This window comes from Pseudopodoces humilis, chromosome 8 (genome assembly GCF_049639895.1).
Source record: "Pseudopodoces humilis isolate 2021_Gansu_Grassland_sample_001 chromosome 8, ASM4963989v1, whole genome shotgun sequence".
NCBI lineage: Eukaryota > Metazoa > Chordata > Aves > Passeriformes > Paridae > Pseudopodoces > Pseudopodoces humilis.
Window position 1 is genome coordinate 33,492,108 of NC_142207.1, and position 20,749 is coordinate 33,512,856.

General features: G+C 44.2%; 1 protein-coding gene and 1 long non-coding RNA gene across 4 annotated transcripts in view; one reads left to right on the plus strand and one right to left on the minus strand.

The window, feature by feature from the left end:
• MYL1 (myosin light chain 1) overlaps positions 1–1,950 on the minus strand; it is an 18,150-nt gene extending 16,200 nt beyond the window's left edge. The window contains exon 1 of the mRNA XM_005528890.3: positions 1,669–1,950. Coding sequence (XP_005528947.1) covers positions 1,669–1,788 — 120 coding nt within the window. The 5' untranslated portion in view covers positions 1,789–1,950. The remainder of the gene's footprint in view (positions 1–1,668) is intronic.
• LOC148183886 (uncharacterized) overlaps positions 1–20,732 on the plus strand; it is a 26,853-nt gene extending 6,121 nt beyond the window's left edge. Inside the window, exons 1-3 of one of the 3 annotated variants that reach the window (XR_015773149.1) lie at positions 17,696–17,764; positions 18,497–18,647; positions 20,015–20,732. This is a non-coding gene — a long non-coding RNA (uncharacterized LOC148183886). Of the gene's footprint in view, positions 1–17,695; positions 17,765–18,496; positions 18,733–20,014 lie in introns of those variants that run through there. The other 2 variants (XR_015773148.1, XR_015773147.1) reach the window with 2 other exon arrangements.
• The last annotated feature ends 17 nt before the right edge of the window (positions 20,733–20,749 follow it).

Sequence of the window (20,749 nt, forward strand, 5' to 3'; positions counted from 1 at the left end):
AAGAAAGTCTCCCTAAATTCTATCTTTTTTAATCAGTCTGAATATGACAAAACCTGGAGAGTGCTCTCTGTTCTACCACTGTGTATTTCTTGCTGCTATTTCCTTTAGCTAAAGGAGTGACCTGGAAAGATGCCTCAGAGTGCAATCTGACATTTTTTAGCTGTTAATATATTATTATTTATTTAAAGATAGACTAGCTAGGCTCAATGGAGTTCAAAATTCTATTTTCTCCTGATTACTGGACATAGAAAGCTATCAAATCATATTAAGTTATTTAGCAGGAAATCTAGTTTGGTTCCCCATCATCTAGTGCAATGTGAGGCCTAATCCAATTTTCAGACAGTATGCTCAAAACTAGTGGGTTTTTAATGTACTCTTCAAAATTCTAAGTATTTCAAAATGTCTTTTTTTTCCTCTTGTCAATGGCTTCAGCTTCAATCTTACAAGAAGATACATACTTTTTTAGACAAACACTGACTACAGCTTGGGAAAATTAAAGTAAACTTGGAGAAGTTTCACTAAATGGCTTAACATCTCAGGACTATATTTATTAAGTTTGTATTAAATTATATATTTAATATTTGTGCTAAATTGTATCTGAAATACAATTCTTCATGTATAGGTCCTATTAGTAGTGTTTGTCCTTCTTTTACCCATAATAGGTATGATTCTTTATGTAGAATTTAGCAAATTGGTCCTGGGGCCAATCAGCTTGCCAGGTAGGTGCAGAATAACTATTTATAGTCCTACTCAGAGAAACTAGTCTGTCTCTTCATCTCTTAACTGCTTAGCCTCCCTCTCCTCTTTCCTAAGTAAAGAATCTCCCAAAATAGAGGGGTTTTCTCCAAAGGGTCAGGGCAACAGTTAGTGATGTTGGTTGGCATGCAAAATCTAAAGACATTATGAGAACAAATGGCAGTGCAGTCAGAAGGAAACCTCCAAAAATCTCCTTCTCTTTGTTGCTTTCAATTTGCAGCAAACTATAAATTCTGAGAAAACATGTAAGGGTGAGAGGAAATCAATTGAAATGCTTCCCTCCATGGGTTTCTTGCTCATGGTCTCACCAATATTCGTTGTACATTGCAAATGAAAATAAAATAGGAAAAAATGCCAAATCTCTCTGTTTTAAACTGTTTTGTTTTGTTTCTTTTAAAGATAAGTCATACTGATCTCGAAGCACGTGGCCAGAGGGTCATCAGGTGGTTCAAAAATTTGGAAAAGAATTTTAAACTGTAAAAGATTGGATTTTGTACAGCGTTATGGGAAAACACTGTATTTCATATTTCAGTTACCCCATTCCTATCCTCATGGCCCTACTTTAGAGGTTTTTTGTGGGTTTTTTCAGTTGTGTGTTTATTTTAAATTTATCTTTACCAAACAGGTGAGACTGGAACCAATTGGGTAGAAAAGTTCTGAGGTCCACACTCCAACACACTTCTAACATCCCTGGGCTTCACTGCTCTGTTAAATCACACGCCATGCCTTATACCCTGCAGCTACTAAATCAGCCAAAAGCTCAGGCAGGTCAGCAAACCCATCGGCCGAGGTAACTCATTCATTTCCTCGCAGTGCCCAGAGAGGAACCAGACACAGGCAAGGCTTCCCTGCAGCCCTTAGCCAGGGCTCTGCTGCCTCTGCCCGTGGGCCAGCACACTCTCATGGATTTACCTTGATGCTCTTGAGGTCGATGGCGGGTTCTTTGGGCTTGGCTGGTGCAGGTGCTGGTGCCGGTGCTGGTGCCGGTGCGGCGGCCGCCGCCGGTTTCTTTACGTCCTTCTTTGGTGCCATTTTGTGCTGCTTAAACTGGAAAAGTAAAAGTGCCCTAAAAAAAGAAAAGTTTGAAAAAAAAAAAAGCCAAAACCCCAAGCGAAAAACCACTTAACAAGTGATTCCTGGGAGAGGAGCAGTGGTCAGAATGAGCTAGAGCCTGTACCCTGGAGGTGGACCCGATGTGCTAAACCCTGTAAGGGCATATATATATTTCACTTAGTGCCTCATACAGTACTGACACATGCAGCTGGATTGGACAGCAGATAATCAAGGGGGATGTCATTCTAGCTAGAGCTATAAATGGAATATAAGAGTTCAGGGCTTCATGAGATCAAGGGACTTTTTCCCCTTTAAAACACAATCTACCTCCTCTGTGGTTTTTATGCATGCAAAGGAGAGGGAAATATAACAAGCCCAGTTTCAGATCTGCTGTAGATCTGAAATTTGGATATGGATTGAACAGTCCTTCTTCTCATCAGAATTTTAGTTCTGCTTAAGTAATAAATCTTTCTTTCCTTCCCTCCCTTCCCCTTTTCCCCCATGCCTGTGTAGAACTCCAAGAGGATTCAGTTTCAAACAGTAATTTTGACTTTCACGGCTGGGGAGATCATATTTTTCCAACCCCATTTGCCTCTCTCTTTACAGCTCTTCTCTCCTCCTCTGCTTCCTTTTTGTTCAAGGAAGTGTTACTCAAGCAAAGGCTTGGGGTGTTTAAAAATAAAGCAGACAAATACGGCAAACACCGCAGTACCTTCAGCCAAGGCATCTCTCCCTGACCTGACCCTGGGTGTCTTTCAGCTGTTCTTACTTTTCCTTTCCATCACATTAAGACTGTGTTTAAAATTGAAAATTGCTTCCTTTAATCTTTTTCTTTGATCTTCTGTTCCCTCTCCTGGGGTTAAGCTGTGCCCTGAAAGTATGGAGATCAGCTGGATGTTGTCTTCCCACACTGAAAAGTTTCCTTTTGTTATGCATTTATTATTGTAAATTAGCCATCAGACAGTGGAGGTGCTTCTGTTTCCACCTTGTTTGCCTGTCATCCCGTGTCTCTTGTTTATCTTTCTACCCCTGGGTCTCCCAATGGATGTCCCTGCTCTCCATGCTCTCCAAGAGACACAGCTTTCAGGAGAAGATGGCTTTTGTGCTTTCACTAGAATTTTCCCATGACAGCAAAACAGCTTCTAACTCTTTAAACTTGATGATTTCTCTGAGTCCATGTGATTGAGATTTTCCACAGAAGAATCCTGGAGTGTTGATTGTTCCTCCCTTGTCTAGCCATCCCTCTCCTATTTACTGTCCAGACTCCTGAAGTTTTGTGCTAGGAAGTGCAAGGCTTTTGATAGGGCCCATGTTTCTGTCTCATGAACTATTGTGTAGAATGTTTTGTACTTAGAAGTTAAAAGCTTGAAGGCCTGGACATCCAAAATCTGTCAGGATATCCAAGCACTTGCATTTTTGATTAATGTGTTTTAAGGAAGGTAAACTTATCAAAAATACACATACCAAGGAGAGGGATGGAGAGTTGCTCAAGGTGTACTTTCATGTAGGATCATGCTCAGATCTCTTCTTTACTGTAGCCCATGACCTTGAGCAAGGGACTTGTTGGAAGCTGAGTCATCCCTTTTGAATCAGTAAGACCTATGCTGATGGATATAACTTGAAGCCTTGGCTCAGTCTCTGCTTTAGGGAACACAGACTAGGAAGGACTATTTCCTATTTCTGTGCCTTTGGGCTAAAGCCTGTACTGTATGAGGTCTGCTGGCTGCCTGAAAGGTGCTTTATGGAGGGATTCCTGCTCTGCTGGACTGTCTGGGAAGGTGGGAGCATGGACCCTGCACTGCTGCTGATCAGCAGGAGCCTGTGGACTGTCATCCCCAAGGGTCCTGATGGGGCCATCTCTAATGATTCTGATGCTTTAGACCAAAAACATCACAAAAACAGACCAAACTTCAGTTCTGTAGAATGAATCCTGGAGGTGTAACTTGATGGAAATAGTCTGAACCAATTTTTATGCATCACTACACTTGTGAGAAGTTCATTGCAAGAAAGAATTTGTGATGATCTAATAATTTCTGCAATCACCTGTGATTTGCAATAAAATAAGCCTGAAAGCCACCATCAAATATATATTTTTTAAAGGAAGAAAGGATTTCAGGAATGAAGAACAAACTTAGTGGGTTTTTTGCAAAATTGTAGCCTGTATAATAACACAGATGTGTCTGGATGTGCTTCATTCTGCCAGTAAAGGTGGTTTTGTGATGTGCTGACCCAAAATAATTGTGCATTGATTGGATGAGAAGATAAAACAGGTATGGAGGAGTAGGATAGCAGGTCCTTATTTCAATTACTGGGTTAAGGATTTGGATCCAGTCAGTTCTCTGGTGCTGGGATAGGACACCACAGGTTTATCTGCCTGGCAAACTTGGATGTGTTCTGACATCCCTGGGAACACATCAGGTATGTCCCTAGGGAGCAAAGCCTTTCCAGGTGATGCAGAGATGTGTCCCTGTGGCATGAAGCTGTGTCAGGAGAGGATTAGGTTGGGTATTAGGAAAAGGATTTTCCTTCAGGGGTGGTCACAGCAGCAAGCCTGACAGAGCTCAAGAAATGTTTGGTGAGTGCTCTAGGGCACAGGTTGTGATTCTGTGCAGGGCCAGGAGTTGGCCTCAGTGATCCTTGTGGGTCCCTTCCAACTCAGGATATTCTGTGATTCTGTGATCTTGCATGGGAGCTGAGGTTTGCAGTTCTCTGGCAGTGCTGTGCCATCTCACCCCAGGCTGTGGGTTCCAGGGACTGCAGCAGGAAGGCTCCTCTTTCACCTTTAGCAGCCACTTTTTGCAAGCAGGATTGCCAGAGCAAAATCCAGGCTCTCCCTTGCTAGGACTTGCCAAGATCCATGTCCAAGGGGAAGAAGCAGCAGCTGGGAATGAAAATTCATGGGCATCTGGCTTCTTGGGTGCACAGCTCCTGGGCAGTGCATGGATGCTTCTCTCCTGCAGAAGGATTCATATTGAGGGGAATGAACAGTGAAGCTTCATCTTTCCCAAAAGCCCAGAAAATTTGGTAGGGAGAGAGGTGTTGGTTGGAAGCCATGTCCTGTTAGCCCTGACACTCACTCACACATCTTGCATCTTGCTTGGGGCTTGTTTTTTTATTGGTTTAATTGATGAGGATACAGTTCTGGCCAATGCAAAACTTCTGTGCATTTGGGCTGGATTTAGTTGAAGTAACATAAGGGAAGTGTGTTTTACATCCAGATCATTGAAGTGACTCATTCTGGCACTTCTGAAGTGGAATGTGCTCCTTTTGTCAGGCTACTCACAGAGAGGTGCTATCAATTGCAGCACCAAAATGGAAATGGGGATACCTGTATGGGACTGCACTCCCTGTGTGTTTATTCTGAGGTCTCTGTCTTTCTGGTCCATTTTTAAAAGAGAAGCTCTGTTTTGGGCTTCCTGTAGCCCAGGGAGTCAGGCCCTTCTTCAGGAGGAGGGAGCTGATGGTTTAAATCCATACTGTGAAGTAGAAGACAAGATGTTCTGTATTTCAGGGGGCTGTGCAAGCCCTGGAGCTGTTGGAAGAAAAGCCAAGTGCTGTTGCTTCTGCTCTATTTCATAATGAACTCCCTTTGAGAATTTTGCCTTTTGCTGTCTAAAATACCTGAAAATGCAATTAACTTCCTATTTGTTTAGTGGAATTGTTAGTGAGTTCATGGCAACATACCAGATCAAGCACCAGGGGAAATGTTGGTTGCTCTGATGGAAGTTTGCTTTCAGGCAAGGTGTGAGAATACAGACTATTTGCAAACACCTAAGTGCTGTCAGCACATTCCACTCTTTTCCTGGAGACTTTCTCCTGTCCCATGTGCACTTACTCACTGTAATTTCAGCTAATATGTTTTCTCTTTCCTGTGATCAACTGCTATCCGACACCTGTTGCTGGTAAATATTTGCTGTGCTCCTCTTCTGAAGGCTGGGTGGCTGCAATGGCAGCAGGAAAAATTACAAGTGTACATGTACCATTTGGCAAGCAGCAATCTCCAAAAGAATTGCAGTGGTCTGGAGCTGTCCTGTGGAACAAACACATATTTTATTCAGCCCATAAATGAGAAGTGGTCTCATTTCCCAATGTAAATACAGGGATATTCATGGAGGAGCCTACTGAACACAAACAAGGGAGGTTCAGTGAAATTTAAAATTAATACATGCAAATGATGTTTTTTTTTTTTCCAACACCAGTTTAATTGTACACCTTGGAAGACTGTTTGAAACCAAGAACCTAACAAGGTCCAGGAAGGAACTGGGTATTTAGGCAATTATGAGGAATATATGACTTACTATAATTCACAACAGATTTGGAAAGAATATATAATCCATTTTACTGTGCTTGAGCAGTTCTTGGACTGATGGGAGCCTGGGTGCGTTTTTCCACACCAAGATGTTGCAGAGTTCCTTTTGTTCTCTTCAATGTGGTTTTTTGCCATGGGAGAGTGAGGGGCTGCTTGTCTGATTTGATTCTTGCATGTTTCATCACTGCCTTTAAGTATTAAGCCAGGGATCCACTTCCAGCAAACTTAAAGGTCTCAGCTTTAGCTGTAATGCTGGCTCTGTGCCACAGAGTGCCTAATTAATCTGCTAATGAGTTGGCTTTTCAGTGATCACAGACACTTCCAAGAAAATAGCAAAGCCCTTTGCTGTTCAGGATTCTCAGAGCTGCAGAACATCCTGATAAGCTGTAGGAACTTGTGTAGAAGAGAGTCAAGCCCAAAAAACTGCCTGGTCAGCAGGTTTTATGGATCTTGGTCTTAGGACCATGTCAGGAAGGTGGTCTGGGAGCAGGGCAGGGCATGGGAGGAGATGTGGAGCTGCCTGCAGGGCAGCGGGAGCCAGGATCCCCATGGGATCTGCAGGTGGTGGGAAATAGGGCAGTGATGGGTAAACACTGGGCACAGCTTTATATAATGGCCCCAAGATTGGATTGCATGGACAAATGAAAGGCTCTGTTGGCTCAAGGGAAGTCTTGTCTCTCGGCTCCTTTGGGTGCTGCATAAGGTGTTGCTAGCCTGAATGCAGCCAGGGGCACCTAGCAGTCACAGGGCAGTGCAGGCTGAAGTCAAACCTTGCTGAAGGAGCAGGCAAAGGAATGAGCATCTAAAGAAGGGGAAAGAAGGCACCAACTGGTGAGCCACATATAGCACATGGCTGACTTAGCACTTGTGCCACGTTGTCCTTCTGGTCAAGGTTTTCTAATTCCGTCCCAGACGATGTCAACGTCCCCCAGCAACTGGCAGCAGCACATACAAGGAGTTCCCTGGAGAGCTGGGGAGCGTCTGGCAGTCCCTGCCTTGCCCCAGGAGGGCTGCCTGTGGGGGGAGCATCTTCCTGAAGGTGTGTCTGCTTCCCAGCCATGCCCAGATGGCTTGGGGGCTCCCTTCAGCCTCACCTTTGGGCAGCTCACGATCCTCATGCCATCGTTTCCTGTGGAAGGAAGTGTCACCCAACTGCAGTTTGCTCTCCACTGTCCTGTAAAGCTTCCAGCCATTTTCTTGGCTCCTCAGTTTCACTTCAGTTCCGTTTCACTTCAGTTTCCTCGGCATGAGCACCAGTTTATAGATCACTGAGCAACCAGGCTCTAAAATGAGAGTGCCTGGCTAAATGTGACAACAGCATGCATGAACAGAGGGGGATGGAGGCAGAATGTCTGCATCAAATCCCACCAGGCAGGACTCTCCACCAAGGAGAGCACTAGCTGGCAGGCCTGGAGGGGTGCTGTGTACTTTGAAACATAACCATTTTTTAAGCACTGGATAAGATGTTAAATTCTGCATGCTCTCTTACACTGCACAGGATAAAATTCCATTGGTGCTGCTTTGGGCAACTGGGATTCCTGTGTCTTCAGAGCTCCACAACCTGGGCTGCAGAGATTCCCTTGCCTTTTCCTTCCTCTTTTTTCACTGGAGCATGCAGCAGAGGATTTAAATTACTGCCATTTAGAATGATCTGTCTTTCTTGGATCCCATTTTAATCTGCTAGGAGATGGAGTGACTTCAGGCTTGGAAAGGGCATTGAAAGCCAGCTCAGTATCTGGCCCAGACCCCCCAGACACTTGCATTGCCAAGGAAACCTGGAGGGTTTCACTGTCACTTATGGGGCATCAGCCTCTTTTCCTTGGCTTTTTTTACTTCTCCCTCTTGCTTTTGACATGAAGTGCTCCAGGTCTTGAGTCAGACCAGGAACTAAAGGACTAACTGGCTTAATGTGATATAATTTAAGTTTTGCTGATTTCTGTTAGGGATCAGCTGGACTTGAAATCTAACAAAACTCAAAGGTCATATCTCTTTTTAGGAAATCTGGTGCTTTCACAATCTACACTTCATTTTCCTTTCAGTCATTAGTAAGACTTGTCAGTGAGGATGGCTTTCAAGACACAGAGCTTGGAGATATGAGCATCATTCTCTGAGATCATATGTTGTCTGTCCTTGTCACTGGTATCCTGTCTTTGCCAAGCACACAGTCTGCATTTGCTTACGTACTGCTAAAAGCCCAGACACTCCAAAATGTGTTTAATTTTGGAGTTTTGTAATTACCTGCACAATTCTTGCTGTTGTGTTAGAATTTAAGTGCTATGTAGCTCAGTCTTATACAAACCTTGAGATGGCCCAGCAAGAATGAAGCTATAGGAACCAAAATTTTTCAGGTATTTCCATGTTTAGCAGTAAGTACTTTGGTTATATGAAACCTGTGTATTTGTGCATTTTGAATCATATCCATATTGTCTTTGGGGAGAGGTGCCCATAACTACATTATCTTATAATCATTCCCATTAAAAATATCTCAGAAAGCTGTTTCAAGAATGTAAGTAGCACTTATTAAGCCCTGACAGAGGTCCCCACAAATATCAGGAATATATCTGTACCACAGTTGTCTGAGAGGACACAAATGAACAACAAAGCATTTGGTGAGCTCCCCTTTTCTCATGAATCACTATGATAATGTTTCTAAGCATCCTGTGTAAAAAAGTGTCTGTATTTAGAGAACTGGCATGGAAAGGTGGAGCTGACAGTTTGGGCTGGAGGTTTGGGAGTTTGAGGTTATTGTGTCTGGTGGCAGTGTTCCCTGTGGCACTCCCAGCTGTGGCATCCTGGCAGGCTGTTCTTGCACTTCTCTCAACCAGTCAGGGGCAAAGAGCCTCCTTTTAAAAATGTCACAAGGTGACAGTGTGGGTCCCTTAATGCTTTTAAGTGTTACAGGATGATAATGTGGGTCCCTTAATGCTTTTAGTGGGAGAAAGGAGACTCAGCAACCAGTCATGCTGCAGTCCAAGGTGAGAGAGCACACAGTGAGCTTCCTTTTTTTTCAAGGAGGCACGAAGGTCTCACTGCAGCCAGCAACACAATGGATGAACCTGGCCAAGCTGCTTAAAACTAGCAGTGATGGAGCTTGGCCACTTGTGCCGTGCTCTTAATGCTTGTGTGCTCACTCTGTGTGTGAAAACAAACTTGGTGGGGCACTGCAAAATCTTCCCAGTGGAGCTGCTCCTCAGTGCAAGCCTGTTTTTTGGGGAGCAGTGATGTACACGTAAGAAATGTCTCTCCTTCAGGGTCTGTCAAGAAGCTGTGCTAGCTCTAAATAGACTGCTGCCACTGCACTCCCAATTTAGCTGTAGGCAGGCAAGTGACACGGTAAAGCTCAAGAATGTCACTTTGCTACTTGTGTGACCTATGAGATCAGAGGTTTTTAGGAGTTATTACACAGTGACTCCTAAAAGGATACAGGAGGTGGAAATCCTGTGGGATTGGGCAAAATGTCAGAACACAAGGGATAAAGGACCCCCTGGGAGGAACTCTGGCTGCAGGGAGTGACTGAACACCTTGAACACCCTACAAAAGCTTTCTTTGTGCTTGGAGTTTGGCAGCCAGTGCAAGCTGCCTCTGTCTCAGCCTGCAGCCCTTGCAGTTACTATCTCTAAAGCTGCTATTTCATATGAGACACGTGTAATCCGCTGTTTGGTCATCTCTTGGAGTGCAATATAACCAAGGCTTTATATGTCAGCCCCTTCTGTTTGAATATCTAGCTCTGAGAGCTTTTCTCCTGCTTGTTAAACTTCTGTCAGAGTCAGATATTTGTAACATGAGATGCTTCAGAGCTGCCACCAAGAGGCTGATGACATATTTTAAAAGACTGTTACTCCCAAAGGTAGTTCAGAAATGCCTGGTATTGTTAATGAATATTTTTTCCCAAACTCATCATCCCAAGCAACTCCATTAAGCTCATGTGGGTTGCTCTGTGTGTATGTGCAGGTTTTTAACACTTTGCTTAGAAAATTACCTCTACCTTCCTGCTTGAGAAATATTAAATCCTAGAAGTGGGAGCAGTAAGTCCAGCTGGACCCTGAGTGCCAAAACTGATTTAGGGGATTGTTTATAGCAAAGAGAGCTTTAAGCCACAGTGTTTTAAGTACAGTGGAAGGGCAGCTTCACTTCTGTAGTTTTGGGGGCTCTAAAATAGGTGGGGGATTGGCTCCTGAAAGGTTATGCTGCCCTGCAAGAGTTGTCAACACAAAACCCGATGTCATGACTTCTTTAATTTAGTTATGCTGCAGTGAATGCAAGCCAGTGCGTCTCCTTCAGAATAATTTGTGAAATTGTTCCATGTGTGCTCATTTTTATTTGTGAATGTTACATACAGGTAACGACTGGTTAAGTTCTTTTATTAATTCTTGTTGTGTTTAAGTGAGTTGGCAGGGAAAAAGGAGATTGTTAGATTTAAATTGCAGGCATTTGGGGACTTAGTATTTGTACAGCAGTTTTAAAAAGATAAGGTCTTCTAGTTTCAATGCTGGTCCCTGCAATGAGTGTGCAGGTTTCTTATTACAGTAAAGTCATATTGAGATAATTAGGGGATGTGAGAATCAAGGCATCTGGGAACGTGGCTGTGGCTATCTAACCTTTCCCTTACTGGATGTGTTTTCCAAAGGATGGGAAGTATTGTAATGTTAGCAGCCTCCTGCCAGTGCCTCTCTTCTCCCTCTTCCTGAGCTGGATGTCTCTTTCATTTTCTCTTTGCATCACCTTTTTCTTTCCTGTTTTTTTCTTTTTCTTTTCTGTTTTTTAACCATCTTGCAGTTCCCTTTTGTTGCCATCATGGAGACTGAATTTTTATCTATCCCTTTGAAAGGATACTTGCAATTTTTACACAGATTTCTGTGAAGTGTTTTCATAATTTTATTTTACTATTTTTCTAGTGTTTTTCTAATTTTAGCAGTAATTAAAAAAAACATGATCAACTGTGTCTGCTGCTGGGAGGAGAGGAGCAATGTGTTTGCTGCAGAGGGATCAAACAGCTGAGGAAAATAGCACAAAGTGGCAGGGGCAGCTCCTGGGAGAAGATATCTGCCAGAGGAATGTGTTGTTGGCAGCTTCAGCCACTGAGAGTTTCTGTTCCCTCTGATGCAGATCTACTTTCCCTGTCAGGAGAAAAAAAAACTTTCAATTTTCCCTGTTTCCTCATTGCTTTGCTCAGTAATGAGGATGGTAATTGTTTATTGGACAAGGATTTCAGTGATTTTGAGAGACTTTGTCTTGGGTTTTCAGAAAATGATGCACAATCTCCTCTTAAAAACAAAACAAACCACCCCGTGGCCTCCTTTCACAGATTTTTAAGGTGAATATCCTCCAAATCAAGGTGTCTCAACTCACTTCATTTTGAAAATCAGTTACTAGAGATGGATTTCTAAAGAGCAAGTGATGGCTAAGTCTGTTTCTAATAATTTCTCTGGAACCACAAGAACATGTTCTATGATGTACACTCTGTGTTGCATGATTAGGATTTAACCTAAGGAGGAAAAGATGCTAATGGGAACCAGTGCTAAGAGGAGGTCACAAGCAGACACAAATACAGGCAGGCAGGCTGGTAAATGGGTCCAAGGGTGAGCTAGGTACCCACACAGAATTTTGGTACCCAGTACCTTGGAATGGTGTTGTCTGCAAATATTGGGATGCTGGATTGATGGGAACAATTAAACAAGGGTCTGGAACAACTTTTTCTGTTCTGAGTTTTGGGGGAAATTCAAATCTGCACTGTGGCCAGATCATGGGGTCTGAATCCCCATTCCATGAGACAAAAGAAGTTGCTGAACCACTTTGGAAAGCAAAGATATGGGGAATTTCATTACTTCCAGTTCACTTTAAGAAGATCACATTTCAGTTTGTTTTTCAGTTCTCTGTTCTAGGGTTTGAAAATTCTTCTAGTATGTTTTTTTTGGTTTTTTTTTTCCTTAATACATTTAATCCCAGCTGGAGGATAGGGCTCTTCACCTTTCTATGGCCACTGCAAACTGCCAGGTGGATTTTTGTGTGTTGTCTTTTCTCCCAGCCCTAAATTTGTGCCCATGCAAGGCTTCCAGCCCCATGTCATATCTTAAGGTTGTGTCCAGTGATTTAGCTGGAGCTGAAGAAAATGTGCCCAGCAGCTATGGGGCTCTTGGGGTGTCAGGCCTGATGTAGAACAGGTAGCCAAGAGATCCTTGCTGTTTTTAACAGCTCTCTGAGAGTCTTGGTCAGTCTTTTTGGTACCTTTAATCAAAACTTAGATTCCACAAAGGTGAATGACGTTTGCAGCAGTTAAGTAAATCATCTCAAACTTTCATGCTCCTTTTAAGGAGCCAGTGACAGTTTCTGTGCTGGTGGGCTCTGCATTCCTTGGGGTTCTTACAGCGTGGCCTACATGTGTGCAAATGACATCCAAACAAATAGCCTGGTTCCCTGTTACCTCCCTTCCCACCACACCTCTCCTGCAAGCTTCCAGGGCTGGCAGCAGTGAGGTTTTCTGCCCAGCTTTCCCACCTCTAGCTGAACTGGCAGGTCTGGCCAGAGGCTATCAGGGTTTTGAGAGAGATGGAACCACTGGGAAACATCTTAAAGCGTGATTTCTTCTTCTTCTACAGTCTCATGTAGAACATCTTCACTGTGTTTGCCAGGTGTTCATGGCCAGTGGTCACAAGACCACAGGTTACAAGGTCTCTTAAAGGTTAATTAGCCAATATACTACTGCCACAAAAGAACGTTCCTACTTTCACACCAAAAGTTAATTATTTTGTCTTATATGTCTATGCTGCAGTATGGATTTTCTTAAGTAATCTTATAATGACACACAAAACTATTTGCTACACTTTAAAACTCCTTTTCACCTTTATAACTACTTCTATATCTTCACTTTAAAACCTTAAAACTTTCTGCTGCCTAGCTTAATCTACAAGCCCACATTCTTGCCCGTGATCCCTAAATCCTTCTGTGTTTAAAGGCAGAAGCCTTTTCCAAGGTCTCAGGGATTTACAGGGGACCCTGTATTTCATTTCTGTGCTTGGAATTCCCACAAGAGGCAAGGAAGGAAGAGTTCTAAAGGGCTGGCTGAAGTTCTGCAGGGCTGGCAGCTATCAGAGATGTGGTACATTCTTCCTGATCACTGTGAATCCAGCCAGAGCTCATCTTCTTGCCATGGTAGTACTTTCCTGACTCTGAAGTACAGGCAATAATCAATGGCAGAGCATGATGATAATTGGTTAATCAGATGAGAAATGATTCACACATTTCTTCATTTGGGAAATGAAGCACTTCTATAAAGACTTTTTGTTTCCCAGACTCTCTTTCACAAGACTCAAAATTGCACAATATTGGAGTCATAGTATTAATTTTGCACTGCTTTATACTATATTTCTGTATTTGGAGTTTTAGGTACAGATTTCTTCCTCAGCAGCATTTTCTAAGTGTAGTAAAAATGTTACTCTTTGCAGTGTGACAAATGCAAAAGAAGCATCTTGAGATTTCAAGCTCTAATTGGGGTCTCTCTGTGATGTGCTATGTCCAGAAATAATGGGAAACTCTGCATCAGAGATCTGGAAAATGAGCAAAAGAAATGAGAGAAAACCATAGCAGAGAACAGCCAAATAACTCGTAGGAAGAGCCCCAGCTTGGCTCTTCTGCTCATTTGCAGGCAGAGGAAGGAGATTTGTCTGCTGAGTCACTTTTCTGCTGAGTTCAAGGCAAGGCTGTCTCATCTGGGTACCTTTCAAACTGCCTCCAGACCTCTTCTCTAAGTTTCTTTCCTTTTGATGAAATGATAATGTTTGGAGAATTATCAGAGTGTTACCTAGAGATGTTACAAGCTTGAGCCTAACCTTTAGTGGGATAAACCTCCAGCCACCCGAAGTGGATGGAGGCTTTCTCCTAATTCCTAGTGGAGTTCTCGAAGTTGCCTTTGAAAGTGCTGTGGGGGCACTGTCTTGAGCTGATTGCATAGAGGAGAGACAGTGGGTACCCCATGTGGAAATGATGTGCCTGGATGGGGCTTTTGAGCAACCTGGTCTAGTGGAAGGTGTCTCTGCCCAAAGCAGGGGGTTGGAGCAAGAGAAATTTTAAGATCCCTTCCAACCCAAACCATCCTGGGATTCTGTGACCTTCCTCTCAGACCACAAATGGTGGCAAGATGGCATGTGAAACTTCCATCAGCTGAAATTATTAAAGGACTCAACTCTGCATGGGCACAGCATGAACCATTTACAATTCAAAATGTGTTGAGGCCAGTAGTGTAGTAAGGTTTTCTTTTTTCCAGATGGTGCAATTCATTGGGGAACTTATCCATCATTTCTCTAAGGAATATCCTAGCTGCATGTGGATTGTTAAACGGTTTTTTCCAGGTACATCTAATCTATTTTCTAACTGAATACTTTGGCTGCAACCTCCATACTCTGAATAATGTGATTCACTCTTCTTGGCCTGGTTTCCTAAGAAGGTGAGGCTCTAGTATTTGCTTGCTTGTTCTGTGTTTTCTCAGTGATATTTCGTTGGTTATTTTTGTTTGGTTTTTTTGTTTGTTTTTGGTTTTTTAAAAATTTATTTTAAATTTTTTTTAATTTTACTCTAATTCCAGCAAAAAATAGAAAGCAGGAGGGAAATTTGTAGGAAGATGACTGTCTTCCTTATAGGTTTTGTGAAAATTGCAGCTGGGAAGAGTCCTAAATCAGGCCCTCTTGCAGTAAAATACCTATCATATTTAAACCATGAGAAGCAAGGAAAGGATGTCAAACTATATTTCTATTATTACAGAGAAAGTCTATTTCCCCCTTGCTGGCACCACCTGTCCCAAATCTGGAGTACAGGGAGTAAGTGCTAATATCATTCTCCTGGGGTTCACAAGGTAGTAATTCCACACTTGAATGTTCAGTGGAAGGCTAAGTGATTATTGGAAAAAGTCAATGAGATTACAGCTGCTGACAGCCAGGGAACTGGCATAGTGAATATAATAAAAGAGAAGGAAGGATGGATGAAAGATGATCTGTTTTAAAAAGGGTCTGTGTGCGCTCCCAAACCCCAGATTGATGTGAAGGCATTTGGGATCCCTACATCAGACTGTAGTCTCCATATGCTTGTAAAGCACAGGGTCAGCCCTGCTGGAATGGGATATTTCCCAGCCTTGGGGGGGTATCAACACCTTGGAGTTTATCCCCTGTGATGATGAACCAGGGGTTTCCAAAAGCTTCCACTGGCAGCTTCCTGCTTCTGGTCTGGAGCCTGCCTTCTTGCAGATGAATTTGTCAGGCTTGCAAATATTAAGCACTGCAGTCTAATGAGGTGTGAGCCCAATTTTGGGAACTGCTGTGCTGTATCTGGGTGTGGTTGTCACCTAATTGCCCCCTTGCTGTAGCTGTCACCCAGGTGGGGTTTGTTCTCTTTCCCATGGTGATAAATGAGCTATGAATTCCCAGCAAGGGTATACCTGGATGTAGGATATACTTCCATCCAAAGTTTGTATTTCATGGTGATTTTCTTAAAGTTTATTTCTGGAGGTGTGTCTCTTTGTTTTTTTTGGCCACTCAAAAATCTGAAACATCTCCTCCTGCCCACTACTGGGAGTGTCAGGATGGAGGTGGAGCGCCCCATTTACAGAGAAAACTGATCCAAAACTCTTCTGGGAATAGGGGAAACCCCTGCAGTTAAGGATTGCTTTGTGTGTACCCTGTGAGGAAGCTGTTTGGCACCACTGTGGTCTCCCCCTCACCACTTAGGGATATCCTTAAAGAGGGGGATCTATAATAAAACTTGACAAAACGGTGGAAATATGATCGACTCCTCGGTGTGGTTATGGCCAGCAGTCATTAACGTGGAACATTTGCTCTTGCCTTGTATGCAGCTCTACACTACAGTGTAACTATTTATGGGCCTGGCTCCAAAGGGATTTATGGAAAGCAAAATACTACCAGTGGATTTGATTACCTCCTGCGAACGCTGCAAATGCTGCAGCAAATTGCAACTGCTGCAAAACAAGCTTTCCACAAGGGCTGCCTGACACGTGTCCTGCTAGCAAGAAATTCCCCAGCCATGAGGAGATGCAGTTAAATGGCTCCTCACAGTCCTGCTCTTTTCCCTTCTTAAGGCTTAGGAGTTTTAGTGCTGCCTCTATTTCTATAGTGCCTCCTCCATTTCTGTCTTCCTTGGCAAGGAGCAAGCAGAGCAGTGTACTGTCGTACCCAGGCTTCAAGGGTGGCCAGTCATTAGAGGATCTATTGTACTTTTTTTGGCCAAATTTGTCATCTTTCACCCTCTGGGGAAAGTGAAGGCATTGCAGGGCATCTGGGGGTGGAGGGTAGTCGCAAGTTGTCCTGTCCAGAAAAGAGGGTGGCAAAAACAAATGGCTTTTGTGCCTCTGAAGTTGAGGGATACATGAAAAATAACTTTATTCTCTCTTTTCCTTTCTGCTGGCATTCTTAGCATCTAGAATGTCCAAATACTGGGAATGGGGTTGTTCTTGGGAGGTCCTGGACTTCCTCCCCGTGAGCTGAAGGAGGGTTCAGGTTTCCTTGTGTTAAGCTGGTTTTGCCTTCCCCCTCACACTGCATTTTGCCTTCCCCTTGCTGTGCTGCTGTACACTGGATTCGTGAAATGATCCCAAGTAAAAGCTACCACTCTTGTTCCCCAAAAGTGGCAGCATGGAGACAGAAACAAGTGGGTGACTGAGGCAGGGAGAGAGGTAAAGCAGAAGTAGAAAGAAGTGGCAGGGACCACCAGGGTGAGAGGTGGCCTGGGAACACTTGGGAATACAAAGCTTTGTGGGTGAGGCAATAGCACACTGTCTTGAATCAGCAGCTACACTGAGAATTGTTTTGTTCTGCTTTCCCCCAACAGCTTTTGAGGGAGTGGGTTTGACACTGACACAGGAAAAATGCTGCAGGATTCAAAGATGTGCTGGTTCTTTCTGTGTCTCAGAGCAGCCATGCACTGCACCTGCCCAGGGGACAGAGATCTTTGTGCTCATCCTCTGCTTTGAAAGGATAATTGTGCCAGTGGGGAGGCATGAGGGTGGAGGGCAATGCTCATCCCCAGGCTCCAGATGCCATGTTTGCAGTGCTGCTAGCAGCCTTCATGGGCTTGCAGAGCTTTACCCAAGCCAAGCAACATCACTTCTGCAGTAGCAACATCCCTGATCCTTCCTCCAGAGCTGGGAAGGAGCTCTCTGAGGCCCAGCTTGTATGTTGTGGTGTTTTGTAATCTTTGGCAAAGACAGGGAGTGTAGGAGGAATGTAAGTACATTTGTCCTAAAGGGAGAGTGATGAATCTGTTTCCAGTTCATGATAAGGGGATGTTTGATGAGTGGTGTCCTCAGTCTTAGAAGAGTTTGCTCGTTCTTTCAAAAAAACCACAAACAAACAAACAAACTCTCTCCCTCCCCCCAGCCCAAACAAATAAAAAAAAAAACCAAAAATGAAGCAACAAAAATCAACCTGTCAGATATTGCTGGAATCCAACCAAGACTTACTTTTAAGGTCAGGCACAAACAAGCTTATTAGCTAAATGTGAAATTTGACCAAGTGTTCAAAGTTATATTATTGCAGAGGGGCTGGATCCTAAACTGACCTCAATTAGCTTAACTCCATGCAGCTCCAGAACTGGCCCACATCAAGGTGAAAAATACCTTTTGCCAAGGTTGCTGAACTGTGCTTGGTAAGTTGAGAGGCACAGCTATGGAGATGCTGCCATATCCTTTCACACCAGCTGTGACACCGAATTTGGGGGGTTTAAGCTTATGTTGGTTTATCTGCTTCCTGCTGCATTGGTTTGCATGGTAGCACTGCAGCCCTGTGCACAGAGATCCTCCTGAAAACCTGAAACACCCAATGGCCTGAGACCCCCCACTCCTTAAAGCCCAATTCCTTGTGCTCCTCTGTCCTCATGCACTTCCAAAGCAGGGGGGTTGCCTGGAAATTCCCAAGGCACTCAGCAAGTGAGGGAGACCAAGGCTGCTCTGGCCCTGCTGGGCACTGCAATCCCATCCACAGGAGCCATTCCAGCTTGGCAAATACCTCAGTGGAGAGCCTTGCTACCCTTACACGTGTGAGCACCTGGATTTTCTTGATGCTCTTGCCCTTTTGGGATGTCCCCAATCCCTGTGGCATTACAGGGGAATGTTTGGTGCAGGAGACTTCAAAGAGCCAAGGAGCAGCCTGTGGAACAGGAGTATTTGGCTCTCTGCTCCCTGCAGGTTGGGAGTGGTTGGTGGCAGGGCTTGTGCAATGTCTGTGAAGCTGATGTGGGGGGATAAAGTATTTTCACACAGTATATGAAGCATTTCTTTGATAACCTGAGCATGAGCAGGTTATCACCTCCCCTATGGGGACCTTGGGTGGCTTCAGGACAAGGAAAGATTTCCTTTTTTTCCTTTTTTTCCCCCCTCAGGGGTGTATATGACTCAGAGGCCATGCATTTCAGAAGGGCTTCCATGATTCCCACATCTGTCATCCCACGCAGTATACAAACACAACCTTTCTAGTGCGGACTTTTTTGGTTTGAGTGCCTTTCCCAGGACCAACACCCGAGCTCTCCCGAGGTAGGATTGAGCAGTAGGATCGAGGGTATGTGCTTGAAGTGCTGTGAGGCTGCATTGCCACCTGCTGGGGACAACAACAGAGAGGGTGAGCCTGCCTGGGGTACAGCCTTTGTCCTCAGGTGCTTATTTTGAGCTGGTCTGCTGCCTCTTGCATTGTTGGAGTTTGTCTTCAGGCACTAATAACCTGCAAGTTGTAACTCCGGGGGTTTAAATTTCCTGCTTTGGGTGCTGGCCTTTAGGTTTCTCTCCTGGGTGCAGCCAAAGGAATACAGGGGACACTTTGGCCAAAGGACTTTTGGGGCAGGAAGATGTGAGGAACCTGTGGTGTTCTTCCCAATGTAAAAAAAAAATAATAAAATAGTATGTAATTAAAAAAAAAAATATATATAAAAATCTCTTGCTACAAATTATCTTTATGTGCTGGGAACTGGCCTGGAGCAGGACTTGTGGTCTTGTTGGGACCCAGCCAGGTTCCCTTGGGAGCTGCCATCACAGAACCTCACTCAGATTTGGCCAAGCTATTACACTGAAGTGCAAAAACACGGACAAAATAAAACAGGGGAAGTTGGAAAGACGAGACAGTGGTGCAGTGACGTCTGGCTGGGTAACCTGTGTAAGCCAGCAGCTTTTGGGCCCCACTGGTTGCTTCTCCCAGAGATGCTTTTGTGGTACTCCACCCTTATTCTCCACCTGGCTTAGCTCCAAGCCTGTCAGAAACATCTGGGGCAGGGGGATGAGCTGGAGTTTGTGGAGGCTGAGATTTCTTCTGCTGTGATTTTCACCTATTAACTCTAGGAGAGCGTCTGCCAACCCACAAGCCAGCAGCCTACTCCAAAGAGGTTTCAAAGGGAAGCCAGTGTGCATCAAATCCCTGCAGTGGCAGTTCATAAATGGATTTATCAGTGTCAGGGCCTGAGGACAGCTCCTGGCAAGGTTTTTTGGCAAAAAAACTTTAAATCACTCTTCTTTGGCAAAAAAAATTAAATCAAAATTTAGCCACTGATTTAGGGTCTATGCTGATTGCTGTTAGTGGGCATTTGAAAAGTTAATATGCAGGAATAAGAAATGAAGTAATTTAGGCAGACAGCACTATCTGTTGTTCTCCTGCACTGTCTCTATGTCACATCTTTGATGGCTGAGGCTGCTGTCAGCCCCTTGAGAGCTGAAACCACGTTGGGGGACACACACACAGATGGCATTTGGTTAACAGTATTTGGGATGTTTCTCATCTTGCTAATCACACTAGTATACACAGGAGGTGAACACAAACTGAGCCAGATGATAAAGTATCCAGAATATGTCTTTTACTTGTTTCTTGGAATATAGGTTATTTTATGTATTTTTTTTTATTTTTGTTTTTTAAACAGACCACCACCATGGAGAAACACAACCATCAACAAGTGTCAAATATCTACACTTCTGATAAAGTCCCTCTCAGGTGCTTGTTGGAACAGAACCAGTTGAGTTTCCAAGCCCTGTCTTGGTCCTGGCTCCCTCCCCTTGGCACAAAGGTGGGTGGAGGTGGGCAGCACCACACCAAACCCCTGTATGAGAGGAAGGGAAACCAGAGAAACTGCACCGTGCTGTTTTCTCATCCTCATTGCTGGACCCCCTTCCTCAAGACCTTTACCACAAACCTTAGCAGAAACTATAGAAAACCAGGTAGTGTAGGACCTCAAGCAACTTAATATTGCACGTGCTGGAGGGCAGGATCACCTTTATCCATACCATTCCCGACAGCTTGGTCTTACAGCCTCTGCTGCTGGTCACAGCCTCCCTGAGGTGCCCTGTCTGTCCTTCCACTGAGCAGGAGGTGCTTTCCTAGGAGGATCCACCTCTTCCTTTCGGTGGCCAGCACTGCACAGAGGTGTAGTTTGGTGCAATTAACAGTAACCCACAGGACTGTGGTCTCTGATGGAAGCCAGAGAGGGAGGATGCAGACTTGGATGGAGACACCAGTGCAAAAGGATGCCTTGGGATGAAAGCACAGCCTGCAAGGGAAAAGCCCAGGACTGGCTTTGGTGGATTGGAGATGAGGGAAAAATGTGAAATGCTCTTAACACTCAGGGTGGGTGGAAGGCCTCCGGGAGCTGCCAGAACAG